Source organism: Pholcus phalangioides, unplaced genomic scaffold, assembly GCF_987345545.1.
Source record: "Pholcus phalangioides strain wild (caught in Gottingen) unplaced genomic scaffold, Ppha-v1.0 ptg000032l_1, whole genome shotgun sequence".
Lineage (NCBI taxonomy): Eukaryota > Metazoa > Arthropoda > Arachnida > Araneae > Pholcidae > Pholcus > Pholcus phalangioides.
The window spans coordinates 6,141,393-6,167,527 of record NW_028301622.1 but is presented as its reverse complement, the minus strand read 5'-3'; the positions used below and the strand labels follow the sequence as shown (position 1 = coordinate 6,167,527).

The 26,135-nt window shown below is 35.4% G+C and overlaps 1 protein-coding gene across 1 annotated transcript in view; it reads right to left on the bottom strand.

Annotated features, from left to right (window-relative positions):
• MetRS (methionyl-tRNA synthetase 1) overlaps positions 1 to 25,028 on the bottom strand; it is a 46,518-nt gene extending 21,490 nt beyond the window's left edge. Inside the window, exons 1-15 of the mRNA XM_089253147.1 lie at positions 24,737 to 25,028; positions 21,823 to 21,904; positions 19,371 to 19,449; positions 19,157 to 19,270; positions 15,007 to 15,082; positions 13,744 to 13,853; positions 12,229 to 12,348; positions 11,754 to 11,860; positions 7,908 to 8,024; positions 6,834 to 7,037; positions 5,238 to 5,327; positions 4,907 to 5,093; positions 2,338 to 2,508; positions 1,199 to 1,412; positions 590 to 723 (exon numbers count right to left, since the gene is read on the bottom strand). Of these exons, the coding sequence (XP_089109273.1) occupies positions 590 to 723; positions 1,199 to 1,412; positions 2,338 to 2,508; positions 4,907 to 5,093; positions 5,238 to 5,327; positions 6,834 to 7,037; positions 7,908 to 8,024; positions 11,754 to 11,860; positions 12,229 to 12,348; positions 13,744 to 13,853; positions 15,007 to 15,082; positions 19,157 to 19,270; positions 19,371 to 19,449; positions 21,823 to 21,904; positions 24,737 to 24,842 (1,911 nt within the window). The 5' untranslated portion in view covers positions 24,843 to 25,028. The remainder of the gene's footprint in view (positions 1 to 589; positions 724 to 1,198; positions 1,413 to 2,337; positions 2,509 to 4,906; positions 5,094 to 5,237; positions 5,328 to 6,833; positions 7,038 to 7,907; positions 8,025 to 11,753; positions 11,861 to 12,228; positions 12,349 to 13,743; positions 13,854 to 15,006; positions 15,083 to 19,156; positions 19,271 to 19,370; positions 19,450 to 21,822; positions 21,905 to 24,736) is intronic.
• Between the last annotated feature and the right edge of the window lie 1,107 nt (positions 25,029 to 26,135).

Sequence of the window (26,135 nt, the reverse complement as noted above, 5' to 3'; positions counted from 1 at the left end):
TTCTAACTCTTTGCTGAGTATTGTATACATTGTTTATGCCTCTGCATGCCCTAAAAATACAAAGGACAGGTGAATGCTATTGGGTGGCATCAGAATCACCAAACCTAAAATAGGCCCATGTATCCAACTGCTTTGTAATGCAAACTGTTGTTTCACCTACACACAGAATGTACACCACAATTTTGAATGATAAATCTTAGTTACTGTCCAAGACCATGAAAAAGTAAATACAAAATTATTTTTTCCATCCAGGTAGAAGTTTTTAATGACTACTCTACTTGTTGAGCCCTCAAACTAAGCAAATAAAAAATTAATAAACCAAATAGTCCACATACATCCCCCCCTCCCCCAAATAACCTTGAAAATGATACGATTTCTGCTTTGGCAGAATCATTAATTGTAATCTACAACATTCATGATATTTGGCAATATATATCGATGATTCCCTGCTCAACTAAAACCAATTACACGAATTTTGTTGATAGGATTTGGTAAAAAAATAGAAAAAGTAGGACATTTTTATCAAAAAGTAGGACGAGTGGGAGCTCTGTGATCATGCTATCTATTTTTCAAAAATATTAGAACATACCTGAGTTTCTGGTCGCATATACAGCAAATAGAATCGCCATATATCAGCTGGAATGTCTGTTTCTCTAGCATCATCTCCAAACACACCAATGCCTCGGCTTTTAGAAAACCTCATGTCTTCATAGTTTAAATATTCTAAAAAAAAAGATATTCTAATGCAGGACGAACTAAACTCCAGAAAAATTGAAGGAAATTAATTAAATTAATGAATGTAAAATAATTTAACTACATTAAATTAATGCTTCTGTTGTTAGGAGTACGGGTAGGCTATATGCTGCTTGTCAAGAAGAAAACAGATCCCAGAGTAGGGCGTTTTTTGATCCAGACAAAAAGGACATCCAGATCAATTTTGGAGGCACTCATGAACTAAAGCTTTGATCTGCACAATTTTTTGTACCAACCAGAATAACTTCTTTCAAACATATGATAGGCTATGTGAATAAAAAAAATGAAATTATCTCTTTTTTTCAGCAAACCATTCAACTGTGAAGGTTCTGAGCAGTCTGGATTACAAGGTTTTAAACTATAAAATCAAGGTCTTGCTGTTTCCTCATAACATTAAAAAAAATTCAGTGAAGTTTAATATGGAAATAATAATATAAATACATACCAGTAGCAGCCAAGTGACTGACCATCGTGTAGTTGTCATCAGCCCCTAACTGACACGCTGGAAATATAATACTATGAAAAGGAACATTGTCTTTCGCCATAAATTGATATAGCTGCACTTTATCTGGCTGCTTCCACCATTTTTCCCAGTCGTCCATATAATTCGCAGTGATAGACAGATAACCGATGGGAGCATCAAACCACACGTAGAAAACCTTTGGAAAATATAAATTTATTTGAATTAGAATTCTTAGAATACAGTGAATGATATAGCTTAAAAGTAATTGTTGTGTGATGGAGATGTTACAAAAAATTTAGTTTTTATACCTATAAAAATCTATGTGCGAAATCACATGCGCACACACGAAAAGAAGAAAGCTAGACAAAGGCAACAAATTTAAACAAATGAATTTCCATTGCAAATGCTCATTATGCTACCTGCAGCAGTGAGGTAATAGTGCTGTTATAAGTAAGGAAAACAGTGTGTTCAAACTGATTTTTTTTGTTCTCTTAGCAACTGGATTGCATGCTTTTATTACTTGTGGGTGTCTAGTTCTTAATAATCTGTGGTATAAAAACCCAAGGTTCAACAAGAACATTATGATTATAATACAGTGATAGCTCAAGTTACAAGTTCAATTTGTTACTGAATATCACTTCTCCTTATCACTTCACTTTATCATGAAAAACTCATGAGTCTTAGTTTACCAGCTAATTGAATATTCAATTGAAAGTTGGTAATGAACGCTTTTTTTTCTGGTGATTGTATCACAGATATATGACATGATTTTATAATTTCAAGAGATTAGGATCTCTTAGGTTTGGAGTTTATTTCAACAGTCACAGTGATAGCTTGACAGAGTAGAAGGCAAAAAATAAGAGAACCTCTCTATTGTGTAATGATATACTATGCATTAGAAATTTGAATAACACAATTTTCATGCACATGAAAAAGAAACAAAAAAATACATATGCAAGCAAAAAAAAAGACAGCAAAAACCTACAAAGCTTTTAATTGTTATACTTGATAATCACATTCCCTCCACAAAATTAAATAAACATCATAGAAAAATAAATAAATGTACAAAGAATTGAATAAAAATTTGAAAAAAAAAATGGTTTCAAAACTTTCATGGTTACTTTGTCAGTGTAGCCTTCGAGTGGAACCGGAGTGCCCCATTTTAAATCTCTTGTGATGCAACGTGGCTTCAGCCCTTCTTTTAACCATGAGTTTGTTATCACCTTTGCTGTGTTTGACCAATGACCATGCTCGAATGACTGCTCTAAATATTCCTTGAGTTTTGGTTCAATCTGTAGAAAAAAAGGGATGAAACCAGACAATATAGCTAACAGGATGACAAAAGACACTGGAAGGAATTTGGAAAATTTAGAGGAGACCCACATCCAGCAGTGGGTTGAAAAATGGTTGTTAATGAAATATAGCTTATGTATGTATACAGACAAACTTTTGCTAAGAAAGGTAATGACAGGGTTCATACTCATTTTCGAAAAAAAATTTCCGTGACTTTTCCAGGTTTTCCAGTCAAATTTTCAAAAAATTCCAGGTTTTTTTTTTTTTAAATCAAAAAAATTGATATAAATTAATAAAAATTTAGAAAAAATTTATTATATTGTAAAATTATTTATATTAATTATAAAATTAATAATTTTAATTACAATACCATAATGGCACCATAATCGTAGATTTTTTTACACACATTTATGCTTTTCAAATACACCTGATGGAGAAGAAAAATGGAACACAATTAAGCAATGAAAGATTTCCCTTTTCGGCAATTTCAATGCCCACAAGATTTAAGCCTTTACAGTTGTTTCCTTTGTGACATAATTAGTCAAAGATGTAGCTGGTTTCACTGCATCAAAATTCTTTACAGTTGGCTTGCACTCGCCTAAGCGCTAGAACCGAGAAGCTACGCAATCGGGGGTTGTTCACTGAACTCTGATTTGACGTGCTTGGCATAGTTCTGGATAACTTATCTGCCCGTGTTGCGAGTTTTACCGCAAAGCTGCCACCATGCTCTACACGGGTCATTTTTGACTGCTTCGATCCAATCAGCCTACTGACGGTCCGCTCAGACAAGTTTTCTTACAATGTATTGTTTTCAAATAAAAATACCCACGTGGAAAATCAAAACATACCCGTGCGTCATCTGTCATTCCTAACTGGTCAACTTACGAAATTATCGCAACTGCGCTTTGTACCTATGGCTTTCTACGATGCGTAGTTATGATGTTTCTGGGAAAGCGCTAGAAAAAGTTACGATAAAGTCGTAGCAATACGCTTTTACAAGCGGACTTACGAAATTCTCGTTCCTCCTTGGCAGTATCTGACGTTTTTTGCGATACATTGCAATATTTTACGGATTATCAATATTTACGATTTTATCGGAATTCCCTTTTTCATCCCGACGGATTTTTTTTTCCTCATTATTATTTTTGATCAATCTTTTTTCCCGATCAGATGACAATTGTGACGATTTTCCAGGTCATTGTTTCAAATTTCCAGGTTTTAAAGCAAAAATGGGCCATTTTCCCTGATTTCCCTGACTTTGTTTAGTAAAAATTTTTTTCCCTGACTTTTCCAGGTTTTCCCGGTTTTCCCTGACCCGTACGAACCCTGTAATGATAAAATCTATGGTGTACAATAAGAACATGAAGATTCAGGAAAAGTTGAGAAATTTTTAAGCTTTTGGTTTATTCTTACTTGAGATATGGGAGTAGAAAGAGTGAGCAGGGTCACGAAGACCTGTGACCCTGAAAGACTAGACTGTCTTTCTAGTGTTAATGCTAGATGCAATCCCGATATATCTTGTCTAACTTGATCTGCTTTATTTTGGCAATCCCAAAAATCTCGGGTTCTTAAAACTCTCTCATTCTGGCAACCCTGAGCCCAAATACTGTTATAAGTTTTCTCCTCCTGATAGCACATTTACCTTATCTCCTTTCCCCCCTCCCGTCCTGTCAATCAACTACCAGTGGGTGGAGTCAGCTTTTATTCAAAGTCTGATAACAGAAGGGGAGAGAAAGGATGTTTTTCCTTTCCCTTCGAGGTAGTTATGGAATTAAGCGTATGGCACCCATAACAGAAAAAAATATATATTTTCTCTTCCTTGTTATTTTTTAATTATTTTGTGTTGGGAAGGGGAAGCATTTGTCAGCTCACTTGATCATGAAAAAATATTTTTATTGAAAATGGGTGGTAACTTCTAGAAGGTTTCGTGATTTCCACTGTGTCAGTTATACTGCGGATCAGGAAAATTTTAAAACCACTTAAAAGGGTTAACAAATTTTGAACTTTATTTGCATACATTATGAATACATAGAGTTAAAGGAAAAAATTTTCAACAATAATCATGTGATGCAATTTTGCTAATGAAAAGAGGATTCTTTAATTTCTTTGTTTGAAACTTATATTAAAGTAAGGCAGGTAGTCTGGCTGCCAGAATTGGGAGGGCACCAAATTCAAAGTCCTAATCATCGACGGGAATATCTTTTGACTCCATTCAAGACATATTTTTGTCTTGAATAATGCTCATAGAGTGCGATTGCAAGACCCTACACAACATTTCTTGACCAGTCAGCTGGATACATTTGATGTTTCTACTTTGAAACGTTACTATTTCTGTGAATTTCCTGCACATGTGACTGATTAATTATTTACCCTCAAAAGAAAAAAAATAATACAAACCTTAGGAAGATCAAGAAAGAGGTGCTTAGACGTCCTCAAATGCGGAGTACTTTTGCACAATTTGCAAGCAGGATTTTTCAGCTCAGGAGCATTGATGAGTTTATCACATTTGTCGCATTGATCTCCTCTTGCTTCTTCAAATGCACAAAAGGGACAAGTGCCTTCTACAAAACGATCAGCTAGAAACCTTTTGAAAATGGAGAGAGAAAGTAGAATGAATAACAAAAATAACAATGATAATAATAAAATACTGATTTCCTATCGATGCTATTGATTATATTATTGGTTTTCACCTTAAAAAAGAATGAAATTAATTAAATATATATTTCACCTTTGACATTTCTCACAATACAACTGCTCGACAGTGTCTTCAATCAAAAGATCACGAGAATGAAGCTTTTTGAATATATCTTGAGCAATCCTACATGAAAGAAAAATTTCAAGACACAATGATAAATTATCTTTGTGAAACTATAATTTTACTTTAAATTGCATAGCAAAAAACCTGATTCTCTACACGTCAGGTAGTTTTCGAAATGTGAAGGGAGCCACTCTAGGAAAGTAATGAACTTCTCTTGCAGGTGGTGAAAAGGGGGGAGTGCTTCAGGCTCTATAGTTTTTAAACTAGTAGACTTTGGGTTTTTTTAGTGCTGGGTTTTTTTGTTTAGCCCTTATTTCAATATATGTACATAGGAAATGGTGTTGTCATATTTTGAAAGCTCCAGAGAGAGATGGAAATTCTTCCCCATCCTCAAGGAAACTTTACATTTTGTTTTTTACATTCACCAAAGCAGAATGTTTTATATTGTTCTGCAACCGACCGTCAGAGCTTACTGTAAATGTTCTGTTGTAAAACATCCACTAATAATGTTTTTACTACACAAAAGATATATATGTTTTAAAAATTTTGCTGAGATTGTTCAGCGACGTACATCACAGTTTTTGGTATATTCTGCTTTGGGGTTTACATTTATTTTCAACTGTGAAACTGCCTGAAATTAGTGTCTGCTGACAGATAAGTGTGAATAAGTTATTACTAGTCCTAATGTTTACAAAATCTAGTACTAATTTTGAGGTGTCTGAGCATTTAATTTAGCTCTCTCAGTAGAATTTTTTTTTCAAAATGCTGCCTAATGTCTCTTGCAGGAAATGCCAGGATTAAACAGGTTGGGAGAAGTTCAGAGGAGCTGGCTAGTGTCAAGATAAGAATATTCTGAGCATAGAAGCCTAAATTAACGTGATTTCCAAAACATCTTGTCTACAACAGAGACATCAAAGTCAGTCGTCCATTGAGAGTGAAGAAGATCACAACACAATACCCCCTCCTTCTCCACTGGAGATATCTACCACAATTGTGGACCAAATGTTGGAAAAGACACTTTCCTCAGGATCATGGTCTAGAATTTACATATTTAATTACGCACTGTCAGACATGTGCAAATGAATACCAGATAAAAGGCTAAACAGATAAATGGGATAATTTTTTCCCCAGTCTTCCTCTCCTCCCCCCCCCCCCATCCTGGTTTCGTACATTTATTTAAGAAAAATCTGATAAGTGCATATATTCACCCTTGACTGACTGATAATTCTTAGTCCAAAATCTTTAAACACAATGTATGTAACACTTTCTACATTTTGCAGAATTTTCTTTTTACTTTTCTTGTCTTTCTGTTTGCAAAAAACATGTAAACACCGTGTTTGTAATAAAAATTTGGATGTAAAAAGCTATATTTATATAGTTTCATATGTGAGTACATGGTAAACAAATTTGATGTAATTTTGCTCTATTTTGCATAACTGCATAAGTTGATATACTGTTTCAGCATTGTATCATATACTGTACTCAGAGTCCCTATATGGTACCTACTTGACAAGGGGTTGGACTGCATAAGTTTCAGAAGAGTGCAATACAAGCATATTTACTCACACTGTTTGTTGACTAGTGGTGGTTCTCCCAAAATGATCAAAAGAAATATTGAACCATTCATAAATTTCACTGTGAAGCTTATTGAATTGATCACAGATTTCCTGTGGGCTTACACCACGTTCTATTGCTTTAGTTTCTGTCGCTGTGCCATATTCATCGGTCCCACAAACATACAGTGTATTAAAGTTTCGCAATCGACAGAATCTGCAAAAAAGGGAAAAAACATACTCTGTAAATAGCCACTGTAGAATCAAGTTTTGAATGAAATATATTTCTAAAACTAATGTTCATGTGGCATTGTTCCAATAGAGAAACGTATGAGGTTAGTATTATTTTTGAAATGAACAAAAATAGTTCCAGTATTTTAAATAACAATTATTTTTCTAATATTCAACAACATAAAGAAAAACTTTAAGCATTAAAAAAAGTTGCATGAAATCATAGATGTTAACGAAGGAATACAAAAAATACTATCAGGTGGATGGCAAAAAATATGAGTGAAAATATTATGAGGCAGTATATATGAGGCAAAAGAATATTCCTCATGAAGAGGAAAAAGTTGTCCAGAATCTCGCCAAGAACTTGGTTGCTGACTCCTGCACAAATTTTCAAGAAACGTAAGAAATTACTGTAAAAATATTTAAGGAGCCATTTCAAGTCTAATTCAAACTATTCTGTATCTACTTGAATACCATTTATTAACACGTATGGCGCTTATTTCTTCTCTTATAGCTTTCAACCCTTTAACTGTGTACACACTCGGAAGATGAGATATGAGAATTATGACTAGGAAGAAAAAATCGCATCGGGTGGAAGAAGAGATGTCCGCACATTAGTCAGTAGGAAGATAGAAAATATGACCAGAGGGGTTCTGAAATGTAAGGGGATGATAATAATGATGATCCCTCTGCAGAAGCTTTTTTTTTAAGAAAGATAGAGAAAGGCTGCCATGATACAGGTGCACCCAGATCATGAGTGGGCAGAGAAGAAAACCAAAAGCCAGACGTATTTATTTACCATCCCTCTAAGAATCCAAGTGCTCTTATGTATACAAGACTAAAAAGTAACACTTACCTTGCAAACACATCTGCACTGAGAACAGCTCCAATTATGTTGCCCAAGTGTGGAACATTATTCACATATGGCAGGGCACTAGTTATCAATATGTTCTGTTCTCCTTCCTTCGGCTTCCTAAAAAATTAAAATTTTTTTAGCTTTATGCATATGGGCCGGGCCTTCCCAAAAATAAAGTGCGAATTCCACATATTTGAAATGAAAAATTCAAAATTGAATTTTCTAAATAAAATTGATCTCAAATTAGAGCCAATGACTCGGAGTTTAATATTTCATAGATATTTTTCACTTTTATTTTGTAATTAATTTATTTTTTGGGTTTTATGACTGAAAATTATGGATTCTGTCCACTCTGTTATAAAAACAAATATCGCTCTAAAAAAAATTATTATTTCTGCAGTTTTTATCTCTTAAAATAATGAAATCAGCTTATTTCTTACACATATGCTAAAAAAAAAGGCAGTTTCAAATTGTTTTCACTTTTTTTTTCAATCATTTTGATGGTTTTACATGATTTTTTCAAAATATCACGAGGAAAAGTTTATATTTCACATATATTTAGCGACTTGAAATCAAAACTTTTTATTTCTGACAGACAATTGGTTAGTAATTTATAATTTAACATCTTAGTTTCAAGTGCTCTAAAATTTTTCTGCCTGTGACTGCAAAAAAGCTTCCCGTAGCAAAGTGGACACCACTGTTACAGAGCGGACATCATTGTAACAGAATGAAAATAAATGTATAACTGAGAATATCTCAAATATTCTAAATAGGCCATGCAAATACACTTTTATTTTTCCAAAAATTATATACAAAATGTGATAGGTGACCCAGAAACTCCTCTTACAACCTTTGAAAAACATCCACCCCAAAGTTTCCATGACCAAATTCTAAAAACACACACCCCATCCCTCTTAGTTTGAATTTTGGTCTGGTAAAATTTTTGAAATCTGGTCAAAGTGGACACTGGACTTGTATATTATATCATCAGGATGATTTTTCTTTTACTTCAAAAATATTTTGTTGATATTGGATAGTAATTTGATGTTGGTATAAATCTTGCAAGCATTTATGTCTCTCACATTAGTGGCCCAGAGTGAAGGGAGTAGAGCCTAAAAACGATATAATTATAGGAAAATAATGGTTCTGTCCCATAAAATACAGAATGCAGACGTGCCAACTTTTGAAATCCAGAGATTCTTTGGAGGGGGGGGTACCACCCCCACACTCATAGACTCGATCAAAAAAAAATTCATAAAAAAAATGTTTGGGAAAATTTTTTTTATTAAATAAATTAAGAAAAAGTTCCCCCCCCCCCACAAAGGCAGGTTCTGCATTGCCCCTGAGAAGAATATAATTCCATGTCAGTCTTTCCATGCGGAATAGAGAAATCACATCTACATACTGTTCATAAAGTATAAGTGTTTCCTTTCATGGATGCTATCAGTGATTGATAATCTTGGGTATATGAATTCTTAAAAGCTTTATATTTAGCTGTATATAGCTTAAAGTTTTATATTTTCTTTCTGAAGATGTTTAATTGGAAGAAACGATTTTAAAAAATTCAAATTACAAAGCTGCAGACGAAAAAACGTGTTTACCACACGGCTGTTAATGGAATACAATAACGATTATACAGGAATTTCGGCAACCAAGGTCATGCCCCTGATAAATGATTGCCGATAAACGCTACGAAAACGAAGTCTTTGCCAGTTGCTTAAATGCGGTCACAGAGACTTTTCTTACGGCTGCTCGATGGAAATTACTACGGCTGTCCTCTATGGGTGTTTTCCTTAACGACGACGGTAATCATTGACGCCACAACAACGTGAAAGCTCGAGTAAAATCTAATTTTCTGCCAAAATACAGAGAAATTTTAACAAATCCGGAGAGCGGGAGGAAGGATGAAAAATTCGGAGTCTCCCGCCTAAATCGAGAGAGTTGGCAGGTCTGAGAATGTATTGTCAAATACTCATTCTAAAAAATGCCCCTTATGATACATCTCCCTGGATCTGTGAATGACATTGATCTTAACAATCTGTGCTACTTTACTTTCATATTTTAGTGAAAAAATAATGTGATGGAGAATGTGGTAAAGGGTTTAAATTGAATAGATAACTTATTAAATTCAATTTAAATCTTCAAAACCCTTTAACTAAGAAAAATTTACTTTAAATCATAGTTTCCATTCTGTTGCATTGCTTGAGTTTTTAAGATGTAACAGAGTGGACAAATTAGCCTAAATTATTTTTTCATTATAAATTTAAATAATAGATGAAAATTTTTATTATATTTTTAAGCATATCTCCATGTAATATTACTTGATGTCGATACAGATGAAAAAAAAAATAATTATTTATGATAATGATGTAACAGAGTAGGCATCCGACAGGAAAAAATCTGGTACTATAACGTGAATCTTAAGTCATTTTTCAAAAGTCAAATCCAAAAAGGTTGATCAGGCATTGAAAGTAAACCTTTCAATGAGCTCAAAAGTGTTATCTGATTTAATCTGGAATATAAATATATTTCTCAAAAATTGTTTTTAAAATTTTATTGTCAGTTTATTATGGCTTATACATAAAATGTGATTTGAAGTTTTTTGAAAAAAAATTCCAGATTTGCATCAAATCTCTTTGTTTAACACTTTTTTGAAGCTAGGACAGCCTCATTTTGGCGTTTTGCTACAAACAATGATTTAAAAAAATTAGATACCATCTGAAACAAATTAAGAAATACCATATGACAGCAAATTAAATGAAGCACTAAAAAAAAATTAAAATTACTACCAGAGTGCTCTGAAAATTTATTAAAAAAATTACCAAGTCTCGGAAACGGTTTGTACACTTTTTTTGGAATGACTCATACATCAAGTTCATATGTATGAATAGTTAATCAATTGATATATATACAAAGGATATATTTAGCCACCTTCTCTCAACAAGTTTTTACACACTTCAGATGAAACCTTTCAAACAAACATCCATAAAAGTTAAACTACTGCTTTTCAAACTATATTCTCAAAGAAAAGATCCCATACCTGTTTCAAAAACGCTGTTATTATTAAGGCCATAAAGGATGTACAAATATTATTGTACAAGCTAACTCGGTTAATATGAGGCAAGAATCTGGAATTTTCTAGTTTTAACCACTGAACATGAAATCCGTGTAAGAATAAAAGAGAAAATTTATAAGTGAAATGAAATTATTTTCCAAATACATATGAAAATGTAAGTATTGAGGTATTGGAGAATAATTTGGGCATGCTTAAAAACTCCTTAATTCACATAGAATAAAAAGTAGGGTATGCTATGTTATAATCTATGTGACTTTATCTGAGATCTTACATGAAACGTTCAGCAGTGATTTGAATAACAGATGTAAAATATCTGAAATTGTTTTATAATGCCTTGACATAACAAGGGGCAACTGAATTCATATTAAAAGTGCTCTTTTTCATTCAGCATTTATTATTTTATTTCATTTATATTTTTCAGTCACATCATTGGGCACTGCTTTTTGCAGCCTGTGAGTTAAGATCGTGATTAAGATCATGATAGGGTAAATCAAGTTAAACAGCAATTTGACCGAGAAAGAAGAAGGCCAGAAGAACTGACAGTGTTCATAAAGCAAATAATGTTGAGGTGAGGAATTACCACATAGCATGTTTCAATTCTAATTGAAGTATTTAGAGTGTACATGATGAAAATATGTATGTATAGATGAAAATCGGGTAAAAAATTTTTTTCTAAAAACCTAAAAACATTGCTAACAACTGTGAGAAATGTTTTGCAAGCAAGACCTACAATAATTAGTATCAAAAATAAGAACAATATTTTTGAATACTTTATTGGTTCCTTGTTCTTGAGCGGTGGTAATAAGCTGACACCTTTACACCATGTTTCATATGCTAGATCTATTTCTTCTGCTGTGTACACATACTCTTTGGTATCCTTAACGGAGAAAAAATAATGGAAAAAACTGAGTTAATGAATGTCTCTGAGGATAGACTATGTAAATTAAGGTTCTACATTATAGCAAATAGGAGGCAAGGCAGTAATTTTTGGAAAACATAATATTATGGAAAAAAATAAGGGGCAAGCATTGCTATGGTGCATAATGTAACGTAAAAAAAGTGATGAGAAATGTTTGATTCACATTGAGATGAGCTTATATTTATGGGGAATCACACGTTAAGCATTAGAGATATGAAAAATTTGAACCAAATGTTGCAAAAAAAAAATCTCACTTTATTAATACAGAAAATAATTTGAACCATCTATCCAACAGAATAAATAAAATTAGAAACGTATATACATACATCTTCTTGCTTGACAGTAGCAGAAGTGAAACTTTCAACAGTGAAGCCTGGTACCGTCACAGGGATGAAAAACTTATGCTGAACAGAAGGCAAAGGTACAACTTGATACGACAATGACTTCTACAGAATGTACAAAAATATTAATGAATATTCATCATGTAATCAGTTTAATTTCAATTATATTGCTCGACATTTGCTGAGGAACAACAAAATTCTGTATTATAACTTCTGGTGAATACTCCAAGGTCTCCAAAGCAGAATGTTTTGCATTGCTCTGTAACAAGCCCTTAGCTGACTGGAAATGTTCTGTGGAAAAAATTACCATAACAGTGTTTTCAATGTTTTTTTAAATTCTTCCAGATTGTATTCCGCAGCAGCACTGATTATTCTGTAACAGTTTTTTCTAGCATATTCTGCTTTGGGGCACTGAGGAATGACACATACTTAATAAAGAACATAAAAATCTTTGGGATCTTTATCAAACTGTTTTGGTAAAGATTATGCCATAGGAAAAAACAAGGTAATAAAAATAAAAGAAAAAGTTTTGGTCAGTTATACTTTAATGTATTGCACTTTTACAGAGAGCATAACAGGCATTTCCGATAGGAGTGAGGAATATACAGGCTTAGTTGTCATATGGGCGTGATATATTGTCCCCCCAATTTATATCATCTGTCCAATGGGGGGGGGGGAAGGATACTATTCTATCATTCATACATATTGAACATTGAAGGACTGGACAGAGATCAAATTATTTGGTCATTCATGCACAACAAAATACAAGACGGAAAAGGAAGAAGTGATTCATAAGAATGATAATTTGATTCATAAGGTAATTTTTCTGCCATGGCTCCTCGATGTAGCATCATTCTACAACCATGCTTAATGGCTGCCTACACATTATATCCTGATCATACTCAAAGTCTTCCTGTATGTATCATTGCTGATGACCAATTGATAACCAGAATTGTTTATTACAATGAATTTGCATTATGAATATCATCACATACCCTTCCTAATGATCTCAGTAAATGATGCTCCTTACATCAATGGAAGGACAGCCGAACAAATCTGTCAGTGATGAAGTTATTGAAAAGACAAAGTACAATACTGTACAGTAAAGAGTAATGCATTTTTCGTAATTCAGTGCATAGTGAATATTCACACGAGTTTATTCTCGGTCATAAGCGATCAATGTAGCATTCAAATATTAATAAATGAAGAAAAGCTCAAATATCATACTAATGCTCTCGATGCTCTTATGAGAACAAACCATACAGATAAGTTGGGGTTTAAAAAAAATCAGCATCAATAATTTCTTGTCTTTTAAGATTTAAAAAAATCACTGATAACAAAGTGAAAAATCAAAAAACAAAATTTGAAACTTTTATTCCAGCAGAAACATTCCCTTTGTTATAAGCAGGGTTCACTGAAGTGAGGTTTGTGTAGTTGATAGCTTAAAATCTTACTTACCGAGATGTTAATATGTAATAATAGAAAAACATGAATACATACTTTCAAAAACTCTTTGTCTGCACAACCAAAAATTCTGTCCACGGCTTTCTTACATGGATACCACTCATTCAGTTTCAAGAACCATTTCCTAATGTGATCAAAACCTGAAACTGCAGAGAAGAACTATTCTTTTTAATTGAAAAAAAAGAAAGATAAAACCAAAAAGATTTATTGATTCATGTATAATTTGAAACATTAACAGCTCATACCTCCCACGAAGTATTTTTTGTGAAAAAGTTAAAATTTGCAGAAATAATTTGACTCGCTTATTCATGGCATTGGTGATATTCATTCAGGTGACCGTCTCAATTAAAATTTAATCCATAGGGGATAGGATATACAGTTAAAGAAACAATCATTCAAAAAGTGATTCTTGTTGAAAGCCACGGAAAGAAAAGAGCAAATGGAAAGCATTCCTTGAAGTCTAACTAATCTCTCTTAGCAAAACTATTATATTAGGTTGGGAAGGAAATAATGTCCCCTAGCCAGAGAACCTGATTTGTCTGTCGTGTCCACAGAAAGCATGACAACTACTACTAAACCCATATCATTCACCTCATCTGTATTCCTCTGCAGAACTTCTAACAAACTGTTACATACTGGAATGTGTGTGTGTACATGTTGTGAACCTAACATGAAGTTTGTTTTTGTGTAATGCTTGTCAAAGTGCGGCCATCTATTTTCTAAACTGTAAGTGAAGTGTAATGATTGAAGATTTGTACCATGGTAGGCCTGTTGCTCTCTGTGGCGAGACGTTTAAATGAGATCAGCTCGCATTCGCACTTCTAAGTACGGAACCACAGAAAACCAACTTCAACTGACCACCACTGGGACAATGAGGGGGTCAACCCTGGGTCCTTGTGATGCAAGTATGTCACTATGACAGCTCGGCCACCACAGAAAGCATGACTAGGGGGGAGACTAACCTTATAATTATTAGAGCTCATAAATTTGGCATCACATTTTTGACTCTGTTGATACAATGCACAAAGGATCTCATTTAGTACATGATGATTGAGACCAAGCAAACCAAACATATTGAAAGAGAAAATTTAAATTGGAAATACTTTTAATCAACAAATGCATGATACATTTCCATTTAAGACCCATAGTGTGTATGAATTCACATTTCTGTTTTTGAACTACGTCCTCCAACAGATGGTTTGAAATTTGCTTTATCAATTTCATTGCTTAAAAATACCAAAATGAACATTTTATTATATGAATGTTTTGCAATAATATGTGAAATCAATATAAGCATACCTTCTTTAGAATCATAGATTTCGAACAATGGGTACACAGTCGACCAAAGCACAATATCCGGGAGTCCATACTCATCCTTAAAAGAACAACCAGTATATAGTTAATGAATAGTTAGTAATACAGAGAAACCTGTGTATAATGATACTATTTACAGGGTGATTTTAAATTCATGGGACAAACTTCAAGAGGTGATATAAGACACCAAAGGACATGCTGTTGAATCACAATAGCAAAGGTGGTAGAGGGTGTTTTTAGAGAGTGCTCAACAGCACTTCACCAAAAGCAAATATCACACTTTCCCAATGGATTTGTGGCAATATGTGCTAACAACTGTTCGAGGCTTCATATGCACCTTCCATATGCACTCTTGAATGGTTGATTGACTTATTGCAGCAAATCTGTCAGAAAAATATACCGTATATACTCGTGTATAAGCCGAGTTTTTTTGTAGAAAAATTTGTTAATCAAGTGGGGGAGGTTGGCTTATACTCAGGTCAGTTTTTGATGGGAAAATATCAACCTCCCGCAATCAGTAGTCATTTTTGTAGCAGTGTTCGAGAAACCAGCATTATTGGTATGGGATATGTTCAGACCCCCCACAAAACCGATAATGTCAAAGCCGAGGCAAAGAAATCTAAAACATCATTGGCTTTGATACCATGTGGGCTAACGTCGATTGTACAGCCTTTTGATGTAAGCAACAATAAGCCTCTCAAAGACTATTTGAGGGATTTGTGGATCGAATGGATAAGTTCCGACGATAAAGTGGTGCCTTGAAGAAAACTGACATTGGCCTGGTGTGCCAATGGGTACATGAGGAGTGGAATTCCTGTTTCCGCCGAAATTATCATCCGATCCTTCAAAAAATTTTGCATCAGCAATGCGATGGACGGAACTGAAGATGATATCTATCCTGTTTGAAAGTGACAATAGCGATGAAACAGCCCAGATGAAGATAAAAATGAAGATGCCGCACCTTATGATGATCTGATGGATTACGATGAGCTTGGAGACTCAGAAGAAATGGTTTAAAAAGTTTGAATCATTTTCTATTGTAAATTTCCACAAGCTATTCTTTTTGCATGAAAATATAAGAATTTTTTTCTCTGAAATGAATGGATTTTTTGGGGGGATCGGCTTATACGCAGGTTTTCAATTTATTGCGGTTTTGGTGGTCCTGAAGTGGGGGGGGGGGGTCGGCTTATACACGAGTATATACAGTATTTGCTTTTGTTGAAGTGCTGTTGTGCATTCTCTGAAAACACCCTCTACCGCCTTTGCTATTACGATTTGACAGCACATTCTATGATTAAAAATGCTTGTTTAGCAGTCTTATATCAAATCTTAAAGTTTGTCCCATGAATTTAGAATCACCCTGTATAACTTTAAACATGCCAAAATATAATGATATTTTCTTTTGTTCTGGTGGAATTCCTATTAAATAGAAAATAGCAAAAATGCTCAAACTGTATATAATGATAACCTGTCTATAACAATATTTGAGTGTCTTCACATCAGAGACGGACATTTGGAACCTTGAGGAAGTTGATAAAAAACTACTTCTCATTATTCAACTTCCATGATTTTGAAACAAACCTTCATATTTGAAGAGAGAAATAATGTGCTTGCATCCGCTGTTGATAGAAACAGATATCGCCACTCAAGAGTGAGAAAAAGTCCATTGGCTAAACCAATGCTAACTCAGTTTTGATTTTTTTGACAGAAGTCTGTCTTTGATGAGAAGCCACTCATTTTTTCTAGGTCCCTAACGTATCGTTATAAACAGGTTTTATACTGTATAACAAATAATCAGGAAAAAAGCATAATAAAACTATAAAATAATTTAATGACAATAAAAGACAAAATTGCTTAAATCAAAAAATGATTAGCCATCTAGTAGAAACAAAAGGTTATAACAGCAATGGAAAATGTCTACAGTATTTCCTGCATCAGCCGGCATACCAGGAAATACAATAAAAAGGGAGTGTGGATGCATCAACCAATGTCGGTCCTCAGTCAAAGTCTAATAAGGTTCATGTTTGACATGGATGGATGTGCAAAAATACTGAATTGGAACAAATTTGAGTTGAATATCTCTTACAGCATTTTTGTATTTAACGCTAGAACAGCTGGATTTTGGACTAACCTAAAACTGCCCTTACAGGTAAATTTGACCCCCCATAAGAAATTCAAGCCCTATTAAAAGTAACTGTTGTTTGATTGATGAATGATGTTGAAATGATCATATACAGTAAGACCTCATTATAATGTTGACCTTTTTTAATGACAACCTGCCTATAACATCAGTTTTTTGACAGTTCTGCTAGCACAATTGACAAAAAGAGATTTACCCATTATTAAATCACCTCGCTTATGAAGCCATTTTTATTTGGTGTCTAGAGATTACGTTATATCCAGGTCTGACTGTACAAGATTTAACCTGTTTCACGTCTTTTGCGAGAGTACAAATTATAATAGAACAAAAAGGCAATATGGCTCAACATGCAATAAAAAATTAATACATGTCTGAAAGCGAAATGATACCCATGAACAGAAACTATGAATGAACCCACAATATGTTCTAAAGTTTGTTAGGCATGAGTAAAAGTTGAACAATATGCACGCTTGACAGTGGCAGCAGTACATTTTTTACAAAATGGTTTCTTGCATCCTTTGCACTGTCAGAAACGTTATTCAGCCTCTTGCACAGCTGAAGGCAAATTTATTTCATTTTTTGATATATAGGAGTATTGGAGGGCATTTGTTGCACAAAGCACAAGAAGAAATCCTCAGTGTGAAACTGTGGAGCCTGAGGATTCCTTAAAAATTATGCAAGCATTGAGTATGACAATGAAAAGGATGTTGTAAAATACATGAACAGGCTTCCTGTGAGTTCCGCATCTTGCAGTGTATTTTCTCCGCATCTCATCTACCACATTCAGTGCCATTGTAATAAGTGACAGTGTTCATTATCTTCTTTGCGCTGTCATATGTAGATACATTCTTGTGCAAGGTGCTAAAAATTATGATATTCTTTTTGCTCTTCTACCTACATATCGCGAGTATGTTGTTTATTTCTCAGTGCAACAGGGCAATATTGTGCATTGAGGTGTCATGCGCAATTTTTCTTTTCCGTCACAGAAAGTTCATCTACAAGTTTCACAAAAGTAAAATAGTTGTCAGTTGTAATGGTGTGTCCGGCAACAACTCAAAGTTGTGCATTGATTGGTCGCTCTTTATTTTTGCCCGATAACCATTCAAAATCATATTTTATGGATTTCACAACAGTTGTTAACCAGAACTTGATGCCAAACTTATTTTCCATGTATTGGATAAATTTGCATCATTATTTACATGGCAACAATTTCTCATCAACGGTCATTTTTGGTATTTAGTATTATGCGATAGTAACAGGTTTCCCATTAGCTTGTACCAAATGTCTGAAGGTAGAGCAAAACCGTTAGTAGCCAGGTGCTCAGCTCTGATGATTTGGATGTCACATCTAAGATACCATATGATTTCACTGTACTGATTGTGTGACATTGCTTCTTTGAACATAATTAGTCCCCCAACACTTGTTTCACGAATCTTCAGATATTTACTTCAAAATCAATCATTTTTCCTATGAGGGTCAAAATGACCCCTGTTGGATGTCCTAGGTATTTCTATAATTATTCATTTAAATAATTAGCATAGAAATATGAAAATTTGTCACAGTATTCCCTGAATTATTTTAAGAAAAGTCAGGAAACTATCAATTTCGATGCTGCATTGTGTGTGTTGAGATTGGAAAAAGGGTCAAAATGGTCCCAATGGCAATTCTAGTGTTAAAAAATTCTGGGGGGGGGGGGGATGGACAAGGACAGAAACGAAACCATAAGTCATCATGGAATTATGTGTAGCATGCACAAGTACCTATGCACCTATATTGTAACTGTATGGAACCTCATCCACTGTGACTAGAGGTGTATTACAAGAATAAACAAGAATGAACAAAATAAAAATAAGAATAAACTCCCGGCAAACTAAATCCCATGTTACTTCTCTAGGACATTTTATAGTTCATACATCGTGCAGAAAAAAAATTGTACATCCAAGTACTTTGACATTCAGCACAAGCAAACTTCAGTTTAAAATTGAACATAGTTACCTGAGAGATACTGCTTTTTCCCTTCAGAAATGCATTGAGATAATTGAGATTTATTTTCAAATCATCCGATAAATTGGGTCCCTTCTGAGAATCTAAACAGTTGAAAACATTCGGCTGAAATGAAACAAAATAATAACAGTGGTAATAAAGTTATAAAACAATAATAACGGTTTAACAAATTCACGCGTATTTCAATAGTTCTAATATACGTTACCTGGAAAATAGTGGCTTCCCATTCTAACCATGCAGTTGCTGTAGGGTCAATTTCTTTTCCGATACAGGTAAAAATGTACCTATAGGCAAAAAAAAAAAAAAAAGTTGTTTACATACAATTAAAATTGCTGATACAGAAGGGCTGCTGTATTTTATGGGTAATTAGTTGAAGTTCTTTTTTGTCATTTTTGAATTATGTGATATTCCTGAAAAGGTTTTCCACTGAATGCCAAAATTATGGTGGCAGACTTATCCCCAGTGGCATATCTGCAGGGGGACTTAGTGGGCTATAACTCAGGGCAACAAATTTGAGGAACGATTGGTCAAGAAAATTAGTGGAGACAGGTGCAAAATTTGAAAAGATCACAGTCAATAATACCTTAAATCTGTCCCTGCCTAGAGAGAAGGGGACTAGATTAGTGAGTGATGAAACGGGTGACCTAAGAGTTCGGAAGCATGTGAGTGAGAACCACAAGAGTGACTGGGAGAACGAGGGAGCAGGTCAGTGAAGGACCAACATAAACATAGTAACCTACAGTGTATGCAATGCATAGCACCCACATCCTGGAGCAATGCCCCTAGGTTGGGATCTTTGGCAGGTCCTCAAGCCAGATTGTTTAAGGGCTCTTCTACAGTGAATTTATAGAATGAAAAAAAAAATGATGGTAATTGTCTCAGGCCTCAGGGCTAAAGCTCTGTTAGCCCCACTCTAGCGAGAGTCCAAAACTTGCATAGTCCCCACACAAGGGTGAGACTAACAGAATTCCAGGCCTGGGACAATTACCTTATTTTTTTTCCCATGCAATAAATTCTCTGTGAAAGTTCTGGTTCAGGGGGCTCGCCTGAAATCTGAACCTAGGGGCCTGCTCCAGGATGTGGGGGGGGGGGGTCATGCAAGCATGTCCGAAACCAACCGACTGACAGAGATGCATGCGTAGTAACAAGGGTGGGGGGGGGGGTCAAGCAGGTTTTGCACAGAGGTGAATTTGATTGGAAGGAGTGGGTGAAAAAAACTGGAATAAGAGAAGGGTGACAAACTTTGCATAGCCCACAAGCAGCAAAATCATAAATGCATCTCTGCTTCTCTTGTTGTTGAAATCTCTTCCAGCCCAGTTTCATGCATGTCTGGAACATAGTGTGTGTGTACCAAACAATTTGAGTGTATATCAAGTATTTTGTCTGATTTTTCAGTGCTGCTACCTATACATCACACTGTAAATGAAGTGTAATGATTGAATATTTGTACCGTTGTAGGCCCGCTGCTCTTTGTGGGGAGACTTTTTAATGGGGAGAGATAATCTCCCATTCCTGCCTCAAAGTTGGGAACCACAGAAAACCAACTTCAACCGACCACTGGTGGGATTCAAACCTAAGGTTTCCACCATAAATTAAGATCATTTGAATGCAATCAACTCTGCACTCAATTTTTCACTAGTATCATAACTTGACTTTTCATTGCAGACTCGTAAGTGTACAGGGTATAGAGTGCCATTATATATTATTATGAATTGTTGGCATCAATCGAATGGAGCAAGTACATACCTTAAAATATTTAATTACCCATAAGCAATACCAAAAGTTAAATTAAGATTCCATTCATATTAGTTCTGCAGAAAGTGACCTTTGTCAGATTTGTTCGAGTCTGTGTGGTTGAGTCAAGTGTCTGTGTCGCTTTCGGTGGCCAAAACCATTTTCTTCTGTTTTGCTTCCCTCCAGCACCACTGGATTTATAATGCGCAGGTGCACTGGATACACCACAAGAGTTTGAATCAATCTGCCTATTGATTAAAGGTGTGGAATGCTCTGAGTAGGAAAGCTCATTTATGTTCATCTTATACATGGTATAGCCTAAGTCTGATGTGCTAACACTCCCTAGATTTGATGACCGTTTGACACATTGCTAAAACTTCAGACACTGATCAATTCATGAGGTAACCAATCAGCTATTGGCCATTTAATAAAGAGTTTTGACTTTGGGGGATTGACTACTATGACTACTCAACCGCACATACACCTCTTAAACATTCCTCTGTGGTATTTCTAACAAATTGGTAAAAGCAGGAACATGTGTGTATATGTATGCGCAGCCAAACGTATTTATGTTGCCAGAGTTATGCTTTTTTTTGTCTTATATTGGGGGCTGCCATCTGTCTGCATTGACTGTAACATCTTGCCACCTTTTAATTAAAACGGTGTACATAAAAAATTCCCAACTTTACGGGAAGAGCAAACAAAAAAAAAAACCGATGGGGCATCTGATCGAAGAACACCCATAAATAAATTTTTTTTTCTCTATAGAAAGCAAAAAATACTGCCGGTTTCTTTTAAACAGCTGTAATAGGTGAGATATGATATTCCCAATCCAGAACTGTAAAAAAAAGTCATTTTCGAAGAAAATTAGTACACAACGGTTTTTATTATAAGGTGATGAAAAATTTTAAAAAATTCAATACCTGCAAGATTCGTTTGAAGGAAAATACTGTGATCCATTCTCGGCAAGTAGTAAAGGTAGCTGCTGCAAAGAACTCTGATCACCTGTAATGTTGGAAACACAAAAAAGGAAAGTTTAAAGACACTGCGGATGTAATGTTTATAATGTGCAATGCATACTGATCATTAAAATGTCCATCATGTTTGTTTGATCATTTTTGTCGCACCTATGACATTTTCAGAGCATACAAGGGCTAATTACACCAGGACCAACAGTTTATTACAGATTCTGAACACAATGGGATGTCATACATTTCCAATTTCGAACAGCAGTGTACAGCATGCCAGGGCCCTGAACCAAAGCTTGGAAGCCTGGTTATCCCCCGTAGATCTTAGATGGAGAGCTGCACTGCTGGGTGAAAAAAATTGTCTTGATAGATGGGCTAATAAGGCCAAGACCCAGAGTCGAACAGCCCCCCCCCCCCTTCTGAAGCTTTTTTAATTATTTAATTAATACTAATATATTTAAAATTCTGGATAATTGTAATAGACTTTACTGCAGCATTTGAATTTATCGATATCATAGTGTACGCACACACAACTTTTCGGAGTTTATCTTTTTTTTGTTCATTATGCCAGGTATCGTACATATCGTTTTCCCGATACGTCACTTAGAATTTCTTAGGATTACGTATGAATTCTCTCAGGGGTTGTACACCTTTCATATTTCTATTTTATTACATTTTTTGCATACTAACCGTTATCATTTTAATCCTCCAATCGTTATGAAGCATAAAGTCTTTTTTTGACCAAACCCAGAGATTATTTTTTTGGCCCTGACTGTTGCGTTATTTAAGAGAGAGTCCAGGTTTTTATTATTCAAAAGAAAGTCCCAATTTTTATTATTTTCAATTCCGTATCAGGTCTGGGACAGTGGTGCGCAAAAATTTCAGTCCACTGGCCAGATTTGTGATATTTCTGTCGCTCACGGGCCAAAAACTGGCATGCATAGTGTGAGCATGTGTATGTGTGACATGCATTTTACGGAAAGATTTATGTAATTTAATTTTTTTTTAATAAAATTTCCCAATTTCTCTCTTATTTTCAATGAGGTTCACTTGAACTTTTGAAATCAAGAATTAGATATTTTTTCACGACTTAGTCATAATTAGCATAATATAATTTATGTATCATAATTATCTATAATCATATATATATATAAACACATTCATCTCACATAACGGTTAAACATATATGTTTTGTACAAAGGTTTTTAACAGCTAGCTGATGCAAAAATATATTTTGGAAAGAGAAAATTCAACTGCTCCTGCAAGGAATCGAACCCATGTCCTTTTACTGTCTGGGTGAACGCCCCAGAACACTAGACTACAGACGCCACGAATATCTCAATCTTTCCTTGGAGCTTGTGTGCACTGAATGGGACCGTACATGGACAATCAGTCTCAACGCAGCCCAACAGTGACATCATCCTCGGATACATGTTTTGGTTGGTGAACTACAAATTTTCACCCATTGCATCTTGTGGAAGCTTCCTACTTCACGCCATTAGTGATTTTACTGCAATTCTATTAATAGGTGGAAACTTTACTTACCTTTGACAATTTTTTCGGCTGTAATTGGGAACTTTATTTGCGTTTGACAAATTTTTGGTGATAATTTAAATCCGGATATGAATCCCAATTTTTCTGTTTCCTGTATTTCTATGAAGTAAATATGGTCAGCCTAGGTATTTATTGTGTTGTGTGTATTGATACTTTTCTACAGGAACACCATTGGCAAGCAGTGGTCTGCCCATCACTAGAATGTCATATTTTCAATCCTGATCGTGTATATATTGTTTATAATTTTTGTTAATTGCATTTTTAATTGGGTAGCTGTATTTTTGAAATATATGACATCCATATTTATTGTGGGCATCTTTTTCTTAGCCACCTCGTTGGGCACTTTACCTGTTGTGGCGTTGTATTTGTATTATTTAGTCCAAGAATTGTTTTGTTATTGTTCGTTTTTTATTGTCATCTTTTAATTTTAAGAGCCATAGTGTCATCCCTTTTTGGTGAAGTGCTGGCGATTTTTTTTCTTTGGCAAGGAAGACGTCTGAAAGAAAGGCACAGATCCAGAATGACGTGGTGGTAGGGGCGAATCGTATTAGATTGATAGTCCTGTATTTTACTGGGCAGAAATTATTCTCATATTATTCAGCTTTTAGGAGGGGCGGTCATTCCTATTGTGCCCCCCCCCCCTGATCCACGCCTGAGTGAAGGCAGGCATCTTCGGCTGTGAATGAAGCGAAGATAGACATCTTCAGCTGTGAATGGAATGGAGGCAAGCATCTTCATCTGTGAATGGAATGGAGGCAAGCATTTTCATCTGTGAATTGAATTAAGGCAGGCATCTACAGCTGCGAATGAAGCTGATGCAGATATCTTTAACTTTGAATGGGGCAGCGGCAGGCAGATCCAGCATAATGTATCTGAGAAGCGAGTTATTGTGTAGGTGCATTGGCTCTTCCCGTATTTTACGGGACAAACAAATTTACCCCATGTTGTTCGGCTGTTGGGAGGGGCAATCCAACCCACCCCTGATCCACACTTACCAAAAGCATGACTCCGTTTGGCAACACCTCATGATATTTTCTGGCGTTTTTCCCGCGCTGAAGGAAAAGATCGCCAACAAATTGCCAAAAGGGATTATACTATAACTCTTTCAAATTTAATTACACTGTATTTAATATCACTGTAGTATATATCGGTTATCAAGGTTGGTAATTTTAGCGCGAAAAAAAAAAAAAAGTCGCCACGTTGGCGCTGAACACGCTTAAGAAAAAAATTACAGCCACCCTTCATTTCAATGCAAAATATATTTATGACTTATAATGCACGGCGGACATACTGATGTAATAAGCAATTTATTTACCATTAGTTTGTGGTCCTTCTACGGTAATATCGAGGCCACAGAATTCAGAGGCGGCGATGATTTTGAGGGAATTGATATTCCGATCGTCTGTGATGAGTTTCATCATCCTTGCCTATTTACCTTCTGTTACCGGTGGACCACACGACGCACGGAAAACCTGCCAACGATGCAGCGATCTTGCTCTCAAGGCTTTTCAACCATCACGATTTCATTTTCGATTTTTCTCTTTGTTTTGTTTGTCATTTTTCTTCTGAAGCGACTGTGCTGTCCTCTATATTCACTTTCTCCTACTAAAATTTCACGGTCTGGAGTCCCCTTTCCCTTCTTGTCACTAATCTATATCCATTACAGGTCCAGCCAACCAGGGAGCAGGAACGCACCAGCCAATCCCGTGCAAAGCTGCATTAATAGTCTCTTTCAAGCAGCTTTGATCCCGTGCGAGCAGAAGCGAAGTTACCTTGTCGCATCGGAGCTTTTTTCACAGCGAAGCATAGCAGGGCCCGTGCCATGACCCCCACATGCTGGAGCAGGGCCCCTAGGCTGGGATCTTTTGCGGGGGGCCCCCGTCCAGATTTTCACGGGCCCCTTTATGATGAATTTATAGCGTGAAAAGCAAAAAATTGTGAAAATCATTCCGGGCCCCAGGGCTGGAGCCTTGTCAGCCCACCCCTTGTGGGGGCCATGGCATGAGCATAGCCTAATCGTAATAGAACTAACACAAGAAGGTTGCTGCCGGAATTTCATCTGCAAAAATTGAATTTAAATTTAATTCTTACATTTAAATGAGACCGAGAGACCATTTTACCGATTGTGACGAACCCTTTCCTCCCACATACATGAACTTCACTTTACACATCCATATACGACCTCGTCGGTCGCTTCATACGTGGTCCCCGAGGCCACAGTTTGTAAGCCCGCAGATATCCCGGGAAGAAAAATTCAAGTCTGGACTGGTTTATTTTGGTGCAGTGATGGTAACCTCGTCACGCAAAACTTCCCTCGAAAATCTCCCTTTTGACTAAATTTTTCCCACGCATTCAGAGATTTGTGCTGTCATCTATTGGCAAAAATATGTAGTCAATTATTTTACGCTAGAAAAGCATTGTTTTTTGCATCTATATATTTTTTCAACAAAAATTCTTTTGTTTGATGACCTCTCAAAATTTCCCACAAACGCCAAAAAATTTCCCATGTGGACTAATTTTGGCCAATTTTTCCCACGAATATGGGAAATTTCCCACGAGTTACCATCACCGTTTTGGTGATATTTGTTAGCGAATACATCTGCAACTTTGCTGACCTTTGGCGTCATGTTTTAGCAATAACTGACAGTTTCCCGTTTTTCATTCATCAAATATGGTCAAGTATGTGAATGAGCCAAATGTTTTTAAAAAAGCAG